Source organism: Stegastes partitus, unplaced genomic scaffold (genome assembly GCF_000690725.1).
Source record: "Stegastes partitus isolate 25-593 unplaced genomic scaffold, Stegastes_partitus-1.0.2 Scaffold177, whole genome shotgun sequence".
NCBI lineage: Eukaryota > Metazoa > Chordata > Actinopteri > Pomacentridae > Stegastes > Stegastes partitus.
The window spans coordinates 493,660-511,150 of NW_007577908.1; the positions used below are offsets into that span (position 1 = coordinate 493,660).

General features: G+C 38.7%; 1 protein-coding gene across 1 annotated transcript in view; it reads left to right on the top strand.

Annotated features, from left to right (window-relative positions):
- The window catches only part of caska (calcium/calmodulin-dependent serine protein kinase a), a 188,338-nt gene that overhangs the window by 144,768 nt on the left and 26,079 nt on the right, over nt 1-17,491 (top strand). Inside the window, exons 14-20 of the mRNA XM_008279958.1 lie at nt 908-988; nt 5,030-5,218; nt 5,387-5,465; nt 7,129-7,214; nt 7,955-8,023; nt 13,525-13,593; nt 14,284-14,319. Coding sequence (XP_008278180.1) covers nt 908-988; nt 5,030-5,218; nt 5,387-5,465; nt 7,129-7,214; nt 7,955-8,023; nt 13,525-13,593; nt 14,284-14,319 — 609 coding nt within the window. The remainder of the gene's footprint in view (nt 1-907; nt 989-5,029; nt 5,219-5,386; nt 5,466-7,128; nt 7,215-7,954; nt 8,024-13,524; nt 13,594-14,283; nt 14,320-17,491) is intronic.

Sequence of the window (17,491 nt, forward strand, 5' to 3'; positions counted from 1 at the left end):
ATTATTGTGACAAGCAGCTACCTATGAATCATAAAATATCACTCGTTGACAATTTTTTGGTTAATGGGAGCTCAAGATGGGACTTTTATGACGGCTTCAATTTTTTTTCATATTTCAACTCACCAATAATCAGAGACTATTTGATCTACTTGTTTATTATTGCAGATTCTGAATCAATGACATAATGAGAAATAACTGTATAAATTTCTGGCTTTTGTCTTTAATAGTTCCTGAGATCTTAAGGTTCAAACAGCCTAAAATTTCAATGTGTAAAAAAAAAAAAAACTTTCTGAAAATGGGTCAACAGGTTTTATGAATTATCTGGAGTTTACTTGATATATAACTCTAAAATTTCACAGATACCATTTTAAATAGTCACAGTTTATTATAAAAGTTTTCAAGCAAATCAGAGATGGCTGAGCAGAAGGGCTCGATGGTTTTGATGTACAAGTGAGTTGAACAAGTAAATGTGATTATTACAGTTTAGAGATAATGAACAGATGGATGCACACAAACTGCCCGTGCCTGCCAGGCGTACTTGATGTAAAGATCCCATCGTAACTCCGCAATCCAAATTTCACGATGCTCAGACCCCCCCTCGGAGGCCTCACCTCCACAATGCCACATTCACCAGTCAGGCGCAACATAACTAGAGCTGACATCAAACCAAGTCACTTCCAAAGAGCAGGAGGAGGAGCGAAGCCTTGACCAGGCTCTTCCACTCGCCCAGTGGTGTCCAGATTCGGCCTCATTTTGGCCGTGTAGACACAGGAGGAAGTGTCAGGTTAGAGGTGGAGGTTGTTGGGTCGATCTTCTTACAGAGGTACAGCAGGTTGAACAGGTATGAGCCATTTAGGCATAAATAATAAGAGGAAGAAAACAAACTGTTCTCTCTCTGTGTCCTCAGGTACTGGAAGAGATCTCCTGCTACCCAGAGAACCACGAAGCTAAAGAACTCAGACGGATACTGACCCAGCCACATTTCATGGTGAGTCAAAAACACACATCAGGCGAGTGAAGGAGGTCCTTTAACAAACATGTAGAGCTGCAGGCCTCAGATGTTTCTCTATTTAACAGCCTCTCAGATGCTCTTATTTCCTCTGCCTGTGCTCAGCAGGAAGGAGGCTACAAGTTAGAAGGAGCTAAAGACAGGGACAGCTTTATTTCCTGCAACACTTTGTTAGATTTCAGCTCCTGGTTTCAGTTTCTGAAGCAATATAAGACATCAGACAGACGTTACTTGTTTGACATTTCTTAACTTCAAGTATCTCAACAACACCAATGTCTCGCATCAGTTCTGCTTGAATGGACGGATGTTTGAAGATCTGACCTGCAGGCTTTAATCCAGGCAAGGAAAAGTCCTTTTAGGGCTGTCAGCAGCCTCCTCTGCTAATCTCATCACATCACCGATTTCCATCTCTGATCAATGGCCTGATCAATGTCAAACAGACAGAGTGACAAAGAGGAGAGACATGGAAAGAAAGGTGACAAAAGAGAGGAAACTGTACCAGAACAAAGTGATAAGAATTATAGTAGTCAAGATGAATGGGGGGACCGGGTGAGGAGGGAGGGAAGGCATGGACGGAGGTCAGCAAGGCGTGTTTGATGCGATGTGTTGTGTCGGGTCAAAGGCCCGGCGGCTTCATGGCGCGATGAGAGCGTAAACCGACGTGTTCTGCATTCCAGCGAGTTCAAGTGGGAGCGAAGTGCAGACGAGATGCTTTATTAGTGGATCTGAGCAGGTTTAAGTTGCCACAGGTACTTTTTCTTTAGCAATTTGTATATTACGAAGAAAAGCGAGTGTTATGTGCAGGTGAAGCCAGGAGGTCCTTAGCTTAGCTTAGAATCGATACTGAAAAAAGGAGGTTTTGTTCAAATGTTAAAACATTTTTAAAAATAATCTGTCTCCCAGCTCCTCTACAGCTCTGTGAGGCTAAACAGGCTGAATCTGGAGAAACGTTGTGGTTTTAATTGGCTTGGTTGACTGTAAATAACAATAATAATAGTAACACCATTTATTTTTCACCTTTTAAATACATTTTTTTTTAAACCAAGTTTCCTGGTGCAGCACAAGCAGACACCTAACATATAAATAAACAAAATAAATAAAGCTTAATGCAAAGAATGATGATTGATAAGTAAAATACATAAAACAAGTAAAACCAAACCACTGTCCTGTCACCTTTAAAATTTGCCTTTTTATTTCTATCACCTGATTTTTCACGTGAATTGCATTGATGGGGAAGAAACTGCTGATCATTACAACATTTTGCTGACTGCAGGTTGTTTTTTTTTACTTGTTTCAGAGAATTCAGCCACATCAGTTCATCCCAAAGTTTCTATCCTGCTTCTGTTATCTCTCCTTTACTTCTCTTTTCTGGTGATGTTTTTTTGCTTTCTCACACTCAATCACTCTCACACAGCGAGGAGGGCTCGGTTAACCCTTCACCCCGTCCTCATTAGGACACAGTGGCACACACTGCCTCACCTTCCTGTACGTCCTGGAGCATCAGGCTTCGTTTGTGGGTGATGTATTTTGACATGGGAGTTAGAGAGGCTGCCGTCGCCTTCGTGTCTCTGCCTCTCTGATCTGTTCGCCTCCTTGGGTTCGACTGTGTGTTCCTGGGTGTGTGTTTGCTGAGAGAAGACAGTGACAGGTTTCCCCCTTTGTTGAGGTTTGATTGCTGTCTTCTGAAGTTCAGACGGGTTTGTTAACGTGCCACTCAGGGCTTCTGTGACTGTCAGCAGTCGAACACTCTGTGGGTGTCAGGCGTCGTCTCTGCATCTACACGAGTTGAGCTGCTTTAAGCCAAACAGATGTGGCGGCTGCAGACCAAAGGCACCTGTGGAATACACGGAATACCTCAACGTACAGCGCAGTCAGACAGGGATTAGTAGATTCCTGCTGCTCTGTAGTGACAGAAGAACCAACCAATGAGTTTCTCTTCTGTACAATTACATTTTTTATGAAGGAGGCTTGTGATGCTGAAATTACACTAATAATCTATTTGCATGACAATCTTTTCAATTTCTAAACCTAAAAACCGACTGACGAGTTTGGAAAGCATGTTATCCTTTAAAACATAATCACCATTATTGCACCATTTATCAGCCAGAAACTGTAAAAACAGAAACAACCGTCATGTTTTCAGCCTTTAAAAGAGTCCATGAACTGGTCATGTGCGACCAACCAAATCTATCACTTTATTCTACTAAAAATTTGCCAAAATAACAATCAGTTCACACTTGTTTATGTAACTGAGAAGCCATGATTTACTCAGCTGCAACCAACAGTCATGTTACAAAAATTCCGTAACTATCGGCTGAACTACAGGCAGTGTTTATGCAGAGCAGAGAAAAGACAAAAGTGAAAACAAATAAGAGAGACTGAGAGAATAATAAAACATATTTTGTAAAATAAATGCAGTAAGGCTCAAAAACAATATACAGAGAAACAAGTTGTCAGTAAGCTGTTGGAAGATGCATTCAGCATGGTGAAACATCTTTATGGAATTAAGTAGTGTTAAAAAAAACAGAGTTTATAGAGGTTGTAAAAATGTAAATAATAAAATATTGATAGAATGTGCAGCCAGGTCTTTTTTTCCAATATTGTTAACAATTCAGCTTCTTTATTTTTTTTTTTATTAGTATTGTTATTTATGGTCTTTCATGCTGCACGAGAGACATTTCTGAGTTATCTCTCCTTCTTGTCATGGTTGTGCTGTTTTCACAGAGATGCAAGACTCTGTGGATGTTGCCACAGAAACCCAGGTTTATAGCTACAGTTTACGCAAAATACTTATGTGGAGCTGGTGGGATGAATAAACATTGTGTCAACTTGTTCAGTTTGAATGTAGCGCATGTTTGTTTGTGTTAAAGTCCTGCACTGAAGCTTTAATAAAATATCAGCTGTCAAATGTTTTGAACTCTCAAATAGTGATATAAGCCTCAAAACGCTGCTGTGTAAAAAAGCACATCTACGTCAATTCAATCAAATCCAAAACTGAGAAAGGTCTAGTGTTTTTAAATGATCAAGAATGAAATTACCTGTTGCTTTTTCTATTTAACATGGACTCCATTTTCTTGACATTAGGCTCACGTGCAAGACTTTATATTGCAGTGAAAAATGAGCCCACAGTGAAGAAAAATGTGACAGGAGCAATAAAGTCCTAGAAACTGGTTGGAGTTCAGGGAATTAATAATAGGTGCATCCAAACCTTGCAGAAACAAGAGCTGGAAGTGCTGAGGGTTTATTTGTGCATTTTGTCAGCTGTTGATGTTTACAGTGTGACTTATAATATACAATGAAGAATCTTTAAAAGCACATTAATCATGTCCCTCTAAAGAATGATAATGTTTGTTTTTTAACTTGCAGCCCAGAGCTGAGTTGACATGTGCTTATGCCTGACTGACTATCCCCTTAAACTGTAATCCTTCCTTCAAAAACAAAGTTTAAGTTTTTCTTGAATGCTTCCAAAGTCTTTCCTCAGTACTCTTAGTTGCTCTCCCTGTTGCATCTCCGTTGTCACAGTTGCTCCTTGTTTAAGCAAACCCATCATTGCTAGATAACACATCACTACCTGGATGTTGCCACATAAACCCAGATTTAAAGCTACAGTTTACGCAAAATACTTATGTGGAGCTGGTGGAATGAATAAACATTGTGTCAACTTGTTCAGCTTGAATGTAGCACACGTTTGTTTGTGTTAAAGTCCTGCACTGAAGCTTTAATAAAATATCAGCTGACAGATGTTTTGAACTCTCAAATAGTGATACAAGCACCAAAACGCTGCTATGTATAAAAACATATCTACTTCAATTCAGTCAAATCCAAAACTGAGACATGTCTAGTGTTTTTAAATGATCAAGAATGAAATTATCTGTTGCTTTTTCTATTTAACGTGGACTGAGTTTCTTGACATTAGGCTCACGTGCCACTTCACCCACATATTCACTCCACACACGACGTTATTTGTTGTGTAGCTGCTGTGTGACTCAGCCTCCCTCCGACTCTGTGTTTGGCCCACAGGCCCTGCTGCAGGCCCACGACGTGGTGGCCCACGAGGTTTACAGTGACGAGGCCCTGCGGGTGACCCCTCCACCCACCTCACCCTACCTGAACGGAGACTCTCCGGAGAGCACCAACGGAGACATGGACCTGGAGAACGTCACCAGAGTCCGGCTGGTTCAGTTCCAGAAAAACACAGACGAACCAATGGTAAACATGCTTTCAAATGCAGCACTGTGCAGGAGTTTTAGCTTTATTTCGCATTAGATGTTATTTTGTTCATGAGAATATAGACATTTGAAAGCTTTTCCTGTATTCGCTCTGAGCCGACAGTGGAGCTTTGTGCTGATTCCAGATCTGTGTGTTAATTCGCTGCAGGGCATCACGCTGAAGATGAACGACTCGAACCACTGCATCGTTGCGAGGATAATGCACGGGGGAATGATCCACAGACAAGGTACAGTTTTGTCCGCTCACACCTGACATTGAAGCCTACACCTCGATAAAGTGCATTTCATAAATCGCTTCCTACAAGACCGCATGAGTCATACAATAATCACCGAAGCACACAGGAATCCAACCTTGAGAGTCGTGCGGTGTAAAATCTGTGAACTAGTCACAGTGAGGCTTCACAGAAGAAATTATGCTTTCTTCTGATATATGTCCTCATCTGATACGATCCCTGGGACCGTCAGTTTCACTGTTCCATACATGCTGAGACACTGCTGATGGAAATATACCTCTTTTCTGTATGCGTTAACATTTAATTTCTTTAATAAAAAAAACAAATTAATAATATTAAATAAAGACATACAGCAATAATAACAGAAGAAATAGTCGATTTGTCGTTATCTAGCTTCTCCAGCTTGAGGATTTGCTGTTGAAGTCTGTTTTAATATCATTGCAAAATGAGTAATTTTGAGTTTTTGACTGCTAGTTAGACAAATCATGACAGTCGAAGTACTTTGAGTTCTTGGGAAACTGGTGGTAGTCTAACAAACCAAAGCAAAGAAATAACTGACAATAACAGCTAGTTGCAGCCCTAATTAATTACATATTTTTCACTTTATATTGAGACTTTTAGATATACAAGTCATTTCTGAACACGGGACATTGTTGTATATGACATATTCCCAATATCTTAATATCTTATTTAAAGTTTTTAGTATGTTTTAGTACTTCTTTGAAAGGATTCTGTGCCAGAATAGTTTTATTTAACTATATGTAGCTTTATTTTACTCAGTTGTTGTCATGGTTTGGTAGATATTGTGAATTGTTCATAAGCATGATCCAAATAACCAAACACTTCAGCAGGACTTAAAAAAAGATTTAGATTTAAATGATTTTTAAATAGTTACGTGGAACATTTTTTAACCCAATTTTTAAACATATCAGTTAAATTGAGCTAAATGTTGAGACTTTAGACATATAAACAGCAACACTAATACATCATCAGAAAGATATTTATTTAGACATCTTCCTCAGTTCTAATTAAATCTAAATTTTAATTTCTCTCGCAAACTTCTTTTTTTGCCACATATACTGTTCATCTCCTGTAACAGAGTTTAAACTCCTCCACAATTGTTTCTACAGTTTACAACAATTCATTTAAATCTTTAGGAAGCAGAAGGTTTCAGATCTGTTTAAACTAGCAGTGAGAATTAAAACAAACTCAAAATAAACAGCAGGTTGACAGCGCGCTTGTTCTACTCTTTAATTGTGATGGCAGTGTCTCGTTAATTAACCCCCGGCTGATTTATCATGCGGTAATTGGAAAACCGCCTTGATTACAAAAGGATCTCTATTGTAGCTGCGATGAGAAAAATGGCAGCGGAGGCTAATGAAAGGTAATGAGAAAAAGAATGTATTACATATTTACCTTTCTTTGCTTTTTGTGGTGGAAACAAAACTTGATGAGAAAGAAAACAAATGGATGAAAATATGTCTGTAAGTATTTAGTACGAGTTTGAAAGCAAATATGGAGTTGAATGTGGATCAGAGCAGTAGAAGAAGACAAGACATATTTCTACCTGGATGTAATGTGATGGTTGCAGACGAAGGGGGCAGATAAGCACATGATGCTTGCTAAAGTAAAATGTTCCTCCATATGTTGTCTTCAGGAACGTTGCATGTTGGAGATGAAATCAGGGAGATCAACGGCATCAGTGTGGCCAACCAGACTGTGGAGCAGCTGCAAAAGATGCTGGTGAGTCAGCGAGTGTTGAAGTCTTTATATATGAGGAACAACCATAAATTTAGAGCTGCAGGGGGAAGACGTGTTGGCCAGTCCTCAATTTTAGGCAGCTCGTCAGAGCTGGAGGGAGCTAAGTTGGCATAAACTTGAAAAAAATGAAATGAGTAGAGGGAACATCTTATTCCTTACTTGGCTTCTTCATCAAGAAGGATTACTACAGCTGAATGCATACGCTGGCAATAGGAGTGATGATGTCAGAGCATCATGTGACGTTAGCATGTTCTCTGTTTTCCTGTAAGATCCACTGATTTAGATCAATAATCGTTTGTCACCTGCAGTTATGTCTGTCATTCTGTCACTTTTAGCATCCTCTAAGGCCCGAATATTAAAGCATTATTAGTTATTGTTTTCCAGACTGTGTTTCAGGTTCATCTGTAGCTGCCTTCTAGCTTAGCCGCTAGCTGTTAGCGTAGCCTTAGCCAGTCTGAAAGCAGTTAATTTCTTCGTTTGTGGTTTGCATTTCTTGTTCAGAGAGATTGCTGACACCTCAGGGTGACTGCAGGCAAAGATATGCAGCTGCATGACACCCAGAATAACACATTTAATCTACTGAGAATCAGTGAAAATAACAATACAGGAATCTCAAAAATGGCAAATATAATCAATCTGTCCCTGTAACACACACTTTAATGTATCTCTGTTAATCATGATGAAGACTCAAACTCACTGTGCTCGTGTGTGTGTTTTCACAGAGGGAGATGCGAGGCAGCATCACCTTCAAAATAGTACCGAGTTACCGGACACAGGGCTCATCATGTGAGGTAAAACCTCCTCCTCCTATTCCTCCTCCTCCTCCTCCTCTGTACTGCTGACTGTGAGCTCCTGATCTGGTTACTAACTGCTTGCCTGGTGACTGAGCGTGTGTGTGTGTGTGTGTGTGTGCGTGTGTGTGTGTGTGTAGCCCAAGAGTGTGGTGTGTACGAAGTGTGCTGTGTGTGTGTGTTGCTGTGTTTTGCTGGGGCTGGGTCTGATATTTAGCACACCAATTTCACAACCAAGATACCGGAACTATCTCCCCCATCCTCCCCTTCTGGTCTCGGAATGAGCCGCACCTCCTTGTGATGATATTAAATACACACTTGCTGCTTGTTTTGATGCTACAGCTAGAAAACTGATCCTAGGAATCAGTATTAGGGTAATATAATGGATCAATATGAGCTTAAAGAGCCCAAATGATGCTTTTTAGGTTTTTAATTTTCCTTCACTGTAACATATCGCTCCTTTTTTGTGCATCTTTATGGTATGCAAAGTCCACAACAAAGTGACTTTTTCTCTCCCTCAGAAAACCTTGCTTCCCAGTTGTCTGAAATGTCTCAATTTAAAGGTCAAACTTTTCTTCCAGTACTGATCCATGACACCATGTAACACAGTTTGCATAAGTCCTGTCTAGCAATTAGTTTGGACGCCCTCAAACAGAGATTGATCGGCCTCCCTACAGTCTGTGCTTCTGCCAGAGCTACATCCATTTACTCATAGACTTCAGGTTATAGTATTTCACCAGCGTTACCTTTAATTTCATCATGCCAGCTGACCAATCTTTTTTTTTTTTTCCAAAGAGACAGAAGCTACAACAAAGCATAAGCGTGAGAACACACGCTGTGCAGTATGTATGGACAGTATGAGAAAAATAATGTGTTTTTTTTTTTAATTTATGCATGTAAACAAATTCCAGTAAACCCCAAAAATACAATTATAAACCTGTAAATTTGCATCATAAGTTTAAACTTTGACCTTTTCTGTGTTGTCGTCCATCTGTTCATCCTACTGTGTAGAGTAGTAATAGTAATACTAATACGGATAATAATAATAAGAAGAAGAACTTTATTTGCATCTTTTGACAAAAACTAAACAAAAACAAATGTCAAATTAGACGAATAATAAAAACAAATTCATCAAATGAATAAGATCGCAAACATGCAGCATAAACAAGATTTGGTTAAGTCAAGACAACATTTTTATAAGCCAAGTCGATTTCCAGTAAATGTTCAGTAAACAATAAGTTAGACCCAGCACTCTCTAATGGAATAATCTTGGAAGGCTGTCAAAATGAAAATGAATGTCAAATTAGATGAATGATGAAAACAAACAAAGACTGCCAACATGCAATATAAGCAAGATAAGTTAGTTATGTCAAGACGCCATTTTTATACATCACATTTAAGTCAACAGCCTTCTGCGCCAAAGTGCTTTATAGTAACAAGAATTAGGATTGGCGTTAAAAAAAAAATCTAGCAAGACGAAACATTACAGTTAAGACCCTGAATTGTTCCTTAAGGTGCAATTATGCCCGAGTTATTTACATATAAAGGATTAAACCCTATCAAAATGATAGAAAATACTACTTTACTTGACTATAAACATATTAAGGCTGAGACCCCAACAGTGTTATTAATTATAGATAATAACCTAAATAATGTAATAATAAAGTTGTATGAGAGTGAGGTCTGCAGTGTGTAAATCTGAGTATTCATTTGTTTCTTACTTTTTTGTTAACTCCCCTTTTCTTGGGTCTGTTTGCCCTCTGAATTTTGAATTTTGCAAAAGATTGTTTACAAACAATACAAAGCATCACTCTGTTACACTGCTGAGGGTTTCTGGAGTTCCAACATCTGTAACAGAGTGAGACATCTCCTCTGTGGCTGACTGCTTTGCATCACTTTCAGGAGTCTCGTTGTCCTCGTTTAACTTCCGTTAATGTCATATCAATAATTTAAGCTGAAAGAAAGAAGCAGGACGTCTCAATCAAGTAGCTGGAAAAAAAATTTAGTTTGTCAAATTTAGAGGCTGCCGCTTTCAGACACATTTAATCAACATTTAGGTAAATATGGGGTTGGATCCAGAGAAAGCTGATGGAGACATTCGTAATGACAACCCAAAGAGCCTCTGGCTGTCTCTGTCATCACTCATTTTAAATGTCAGCACAGCCGATCTCAGAGCACAGCTGCTGCCATTTGTCAGTTCATGTAGCGATAACACAGTAATGATTTTATCTGCAGCACATCACCTTAGCAATGACTGCTGGTTAACAGAGCTGTGATCATATCCCACACAGTTCTGACTTAGAGCAGCTGAAATTTATGTAAATGAGAACAATTAAATGGCGAATTTAGCTGCATTAAAACAAAGTTTCAATGATCACTGAAAGCAGGGAGGCAATTAATGAGAAAATGTGTAATTTTTCTGACAGATATTGTGATTTGATTTGATATTATTTTAAAAAGTGAAAATTCACATAGCTCTGAAACATGTGAGACACCATCCCATATGTGATTGTCACAAGGAGGAAGGCATTCGTTGATAAAACCACAGACACGACAGTTTAAACTCTGGCTGAAAAACACTCCATCACTTACTAAACTGCAGCCTTTACAATTTCCTAATTGCATTGTTTCATATCACTAATTGAATCTGAAATATAGGAATTGTTCAGCTCTGCTGTCTACACTCTCTCTGTTCAGTCTCTAACAATTTCAGAGAGGAAAAAATATCTTTGCTGAAATTTGTGAAATGGAACATTTACATTGATTATTAATTGTTACTAAATACAGAAAACTGTGCTTATTCACGTGTGAATTTCATGCTTCAGGGAGGCAGAAATAGACTGGATGTGTAAAGATGGCAGAGTGGGGACTCGGCAGCCATGGCAAAGCTTTAACATGATGCTGACAACTTCAATTCAGAACCTCCACAGTCAGTACAGCTCTTCTGAAGCTCCGACATTTGTAAAAACTGGTGCGTTCATGGCAAACATAGCACATGTATTTAATTTTGCAGAAAAGGCTCACATAAATCATGAGAACACAAAGTATAAGAAGTAGCTGTCAAGCTAATACTGCACCAATCGTTTTCTGGTTTAATTGCTGGTGGTGACAAACCCACATTTATTGATTATTATCAGCTCCACAGAGTGTTTTAACTCATTCTTTTGATTTTACAGCTCTAAAAATCCTCATGAGAAGCATAAACAAGCAAAAGAATCCATCTTTAATTGTATTCCACCTTTCTTATAAGATAATAAAAGATCATGAAAAATAAAACCAGTCTGATGTGAACTGCAGTGTCCTGACTGAACGCTGTAAAATTCTGCTCTCAACAAAGGCAAAAAAGAAACATGACGTGCTTGATGAAATGAGAATTTACAGCAGGAATATTGTTTTTTTAAGGTGTTTCTACCACTTTATTTACGCCCTGTTTAAACAGATGTTGACCACACATCACTAACATACTTCCTGCCTCAAGCTTCAGCAGTCCACAAGCAGTCTGCAACAGTGGGAAGGAACAAAAACGTAATGTAGAAATGTAGAGTTAAAAAAAAAAAGTATTCTAAACACTAAATGTGCATGTGAAGTGGGAAGAAACTATATATTATATTATATTATATGATATGACATTACATTATATTATATTTCGTATATTTCTTTATTTGCTGAACTTCTAGAATGACCGTATTTCAATGAGCATATTTAACATTAATGTTGTGCATTTAGTTGCAGAAGCCAAACACTAAAGTACACGTGTTGGCAAAGTTTGGTCGTAAGTCAAGCAAAACAAAAACAAGCAGAGCCTCATAACCTACAGATCTGTTGGTTTTGCAACCAGAAGATGTAAAATCAAATAAAGGGTAAATAAACAGTATTAAGTGCAATTATATGCATGGAAGTTAATCGTAGACTAAAATTATAAATGGTATTAATTTATTTATTGAAAGTGTGAAGGTCCTTGACTCTAACCTTTGTTTCTTCATGGTGTTTTGCAAACCCCTGTATATAACCTTATTTTAATATATACCGTCGTGACTTGACATTCAACCCCCTTGACAATCCGAAAACCTTGCTATCTGACAGGTTTTTAGGAAAAACGAACGAAATCCATAGAAAATAACCTTAACATATCGACAGCCTTGGATTCCGACTCTGACATGACAGTTTATGTCACAAATAAGGATAACGGCATATTATCTGACTTAACAGTCCGACAGATTTACTTACCTTTGATGTCAACCGGCGGGCCCGTGCACAAGCGCACTGGTCAGTTAGGCGTGAAATCCAGTGATGCGTAGTGTTCTAACAATACACTAGTTATTATAACAACTATAAACAATGAATATTAACAACAAATGACCCTTCAAGCATCAAGCCCTCCTTGTATCTCAACCTCCGTCTTGACAATCCGACAGCCTTGCTATCTGATATAAATGAAGGTTTTACATTTAGTGTCAGATTATCGAGTCACGACTGTAATTTATTATTATTATTTATTTGGTGCGGTGAATTTGTATTCAGCGTATATATATGCCTTAAGGTTCTTATCTTTAATAATGTAACCCTCTGAATCCCAGGCAATTGCTATATGTTTTTTTATTCACTGTGGGCTCATTTTTCACCTGAATGTGAATAACAGTGACTGGACTCTACTGAGTGGACTGTGGAGCAGCTAGAAGAAGCCTGCAGATCTAAAAGGCCTTTAAGGACAGAAGGGAATTGACTCATACAGTCTGGTACCTGACCATGAAAACCTTACATGTAATTAGATTATTTTAGGATGGATTGAAAAAACACAGTGCAGAGTCTAAACTTGGTATGATGTGGTTGGTGCAGTCGTCTCTATTTAGACTCCTTTATGTTGAAAAGAAAACATGCAAACCACAACTCTGCTTCGATTCAGCTCACAAAGGACGACCAATATAACTGCATAGTTCACAAACTTCTGTTTTCCATAATTTGAAGGATTTTGAATAATCACTTTATACACTTAAAAGTTAGTAGTTTATTTTAAAGCTGTTTTTACTCATTTATCTCTGCAAAAACTTCATACTTCAGTTCTCCTTTGCTGCATGTCCTCCTTATTTCCATAGTTATCATTACAGTTCCTTTACAACCATGTAGTGTTTATTTACCTCTGATTCCAGCTCCTTTGATCGTCTAGCACACTCCAGCAGACCCCTTTAGTTGTGTCTTTGGCAGTCTGTTAGTGATGACCTCATAGTTTCAGCTGCTCAGATCGTGTTAGCATAGCGCCCCCCTGTGGTGAGGTGAGGACGTGCAGGCTGCTGGCGAGGCCGTCTCCCATGTCTTGTTGACTCATTTCATTACGTCAGCGCTGTGGTTGGTCTCTAATGTGTTCTGCACACACACCCCCTCCATTGCTTACAGGAGTGTGTGTGTGTCTGTGTGTGTATGCGTGTGTGTGTGTGTGTGTGTGTGTGCGTGTGTGTGTGTGCGCATGCTGGTTGTGCGCTGCTGACTTGTATGTCTTATTTCAGAAAGAGTCCCCCACCACCTCCAGGCAGTCCCCTGCTAATGGCCACTCCAGCATTAACAGTTCTATCTTGGTAAGGACCCTCAGAAACCCCCCAACAACAGACCCATAACATTTTCTGTCTCCTCTTGGCCTTCCGGTGCGTCTCATGTGTCACACCGATGTGTCTTGGTATTTTTACATGTGTCAGTCCATGCAGATGGACACTCATCCTGAGTTGTGTCTGTTTCATTTTGCGTTGTGATGGTGTCAGTAGGATTAGAAGTAGGCGGGTCACCGCAGGTTGATCATCCTCCCTGTTCATCTGTTTGAGCCAAAGGCCCCTGTGTCCGATATCTCAGTTAACAAATTGGTGTGCCTCTTAAAGCTGCTGCATACTGTGCTGCTGACACAACACTAGGCCTCAAGTGGTCACGATGCTGCAGGGAGACACGCTAAACGCTCCCACTCTGCATCACACTAAACCTCATCAGGTTTTGCAGCTTCTTTATTTCCTGCTAAGGCTTCCGACTGACACTGTGGTCGCACTGATGCTGCAGCTGCTTCGCTTGCTCTGTGCTTGCTTGGTTGCTCCACAGCCAGATGTGCTTTAACAGATGAGATTTCCACTTTCTTCTCTCCTCTTTTGTCTTTTTTTTTCTCTCACCAGCAATAGTTAGACCGCTAAGAAATGTGCATGCAAAAGTTTTGTGTTCTTTGTGTTATATTTTAACGTTTGTATCTTGCTTAACCATGATTTTCTGTCAATGGTTTACCTCCACAGGACCTGCCATCCACCATCCAGCCTAAAGGTCGACAGGTAACTAAGTCACTCACCTGTGCTCACTAGCTCCTTGTACACTGCTTGCATCCCTCCCCTTTACACTAAAGTGTGTGTCTATTTTTCCTCCAAACCTGTTTTCTGCTTCACAATACTCATTAGTTTAATTTAAATGCAGTTAAAAGTCATTTTAAAAATCACCAACGTGACATCACTTCCTAGAGCTACAAACTGTAAAAACAGAAAGAATCATTAAATTTTTAACTACCTGACGATCCTTGAACGCATCATGCGTCACTTTTGATTCCATTGTGAAAAACAACCAAATCTAAGCTTAAAATTGTGATATGTAATAGAAATCACTTTATTCTGAATGCTTCATTTAAAAAATTGGCAAATAATACACCATTTGCATGAAACTAATTTAGTTAAAAACAAACAATTCTGCACGAACGGTCACATAAGAAAATTTCTTATTTTTTAGCTACACTGCAGGCAGTGTTTACACAGAGTAGAGAGGTTGGAAGTGTGAAAACAAATGAGGAAGACTGAAAGGAAAGTAAAACATACTTAAGCAGTAAATAAATAAATGCAGCATGGCTTAAAAACAGTATAGAAAGGAGCAAGTTGTCAGGAAATACATTTAGCCTGGTGAAACATCTTTCTAGAGCTGATGTGCAGGGTTACAGAGAAAAACTTTGCAAAGGTAGAAAAAATATTGCAATACCAATAGTATGTAGAGCCACCATTTTTTCCCAGTATTGGTAAAACCTGTGGGCACTTGGAAAAATGTTGTTAATTTTAAGTTTTTTCAATTTTAGTAGTGTGTAAATAAACACATTCAACTTTAGTTCTTTTCTTTTTTTTTTTAGGATTTGAGGCATTACTTTGCCATAGTGCACAAGAGTAGTGGCAAAAAATATATATATATAGTATAGAAATGTCACTTTTTTTGTAAATGAATAATCACGGATATTTGATTTTATTTTTTTGTTAATATTTATGGTATTATAACTGTGTCATCCTGCACAAAATACATTTCTAAATTCTTTACCCTTAAAGATTAACGATAGCCAAATACTCTACTTCTAGCCGTTGTGTTGTTTCCATAGAGGTGCATGATTTTATATTGCAGGGAAAAATGAACCCACAGTGACGGAAAATATAACAGGGTCAAATCAAACAAGGGTTCAGAGGATTAAGTCCAGTTGTTTTGTTTGACTGGCCATCACTCATGATGTGACCAATTTTCCGTCTGTCTTTACTGCTGAGTCACAGGCAGGTGTGGATACGCTATATAAACGTATTAATGAAAAAATATCATTTTCTCCATTCAGTTTTCCTTTACTCATAATCTTGCAGCCTCTAATCTTAGAGAATATCAGGACTGTGTCTGTTCTGGTAAAATTATAGCATCTACAAGGGGTGAGTGCAGTTCAGATAGACAGCATTCTCTAAATCGGGTTTCATAGTTAAAGCAGTGGGATGGTGGAATTCCATAGCTACTAATATTAGAGACTGAGGAAGCTTTGCAGAGATTACAGCGAGCCTCAAGCTCAAGTGTCACCACCAATGATAGCCTTGTATTTATTGCACTTTCTATATTTATTATGATAGACTTGTTGTTTTGTGTAGCGTAGTTCTGTGGTTGTGTTTCGTCTACCTGTCCAGGGAGAATAGATGTAAATTAGCTGCCGGCTTTCTCTGCTGCAATTACTTTTAATCGTGTCCCAGCAAAAATAACCAATAAAATAAAATAAATCACTTTCAGCCTTTAACACTTTACAGAAACGACTCTCCAGAGAGCATTACAGTGATCGATGTTATTATTCTGTTTCCAAATAAACCACAGGGATAGTATTTTAAGAAACATGTCACCCAGCCCAGCTCCACGGTGCAAAAGCTACATCAGGCTTTGGATACAGACACAACTTGTTAATAGGATCAGTTTACTGTTGTTCTGGTCTCTGGTGAGATTTCTTCACAGTAAGGAACATTTCTGATCCCAATCCAAAAAGCATTACGTTTAATTCTGTAATTTCCAGCAGAACAGGCTGCAGCTGCTCAGCTTTTATCAGACCAAATGCACTGTGTCTGCTGCTCCAGCAGATGCAATGCATCTGGATTCAAATTAAGCTTTGTTTTGAGGGTGTTCAGCTAAATTAGATTTTATTGATTTGGAGAACATAATGCTTCCATTTGAGTCCAAGAGGAAAACAGTCAAATTTATCAGTTTGTGTATTTCCATTTTAAGAAGGAAGCCAGAAATCCAGACTAACTGTGTCACCTACAACACACACTTCTTGGTGATCCTTCATCTGTACTCTCTAACAACCACACCTCCCCTCCACGAACAAAACACATCCACATTCTGGACACAAATACCACACTGTAGTGGTCACTCATGTTTAAAAACTCATGTAGAGGTCTCCACAGATCTGTATTTGCCATCTGAAACCAGACCCCTTTCATTGCTGTGTCAGCATTAAAATGAATCAGTGTGTATAGACTAAAGTGGCTAAATTCAAATTCTTTAATAAAAACAGATTTGTAAAAATTGACCATGATTTTTAATATTGGCAGAAATTACAACATTTTATTATAGTACATTTTTCAGCTTCATTGCAAAACCCCAGTTTTAAACATACAGACACAATTTTCTACAAGTCACAGAACAAAATACAACTTTGACCCAGTTTAGTTAGATGTTTATCCAGCCAGACCCCAAGAAAACCTGGGAAGACCTCGACTTGTTTTTTTCTTCTTGACCACTAACAGCACTTCACTACCTTCTGTTTAACTGTATGTTTGGTAACAATGGCACAGGCATTGTTGAACCCTGCAGAGCCACCACGGTCACATACACATGTACTGCAGTAAAGATATGATGGTTAAACAGCTGTGAGAAAAGCAGCATCTACAAAAAGCAAACTAAAACGTTGTGTCAGCATTAACAATCTCCCTTAACAGCCATTTCATCACAGCCGTCAGTGTCGCTGTGCGTGTTCACCTCCCATTGATTTATTTCCTCTGAGATAATCCAACATCCATCCATCCATCCAAAATCATGCTGTCTTACCCTTCACTGCTGGGTCCTTCCATCTTAAATCATCACAATTTTAGAACAATTTCTGCTTGATCTCTGATTTTATAGGCTTTATTGCATAAAGTATGGATATTTATAAAGATTTACAGTATGTCAAATCTGTAT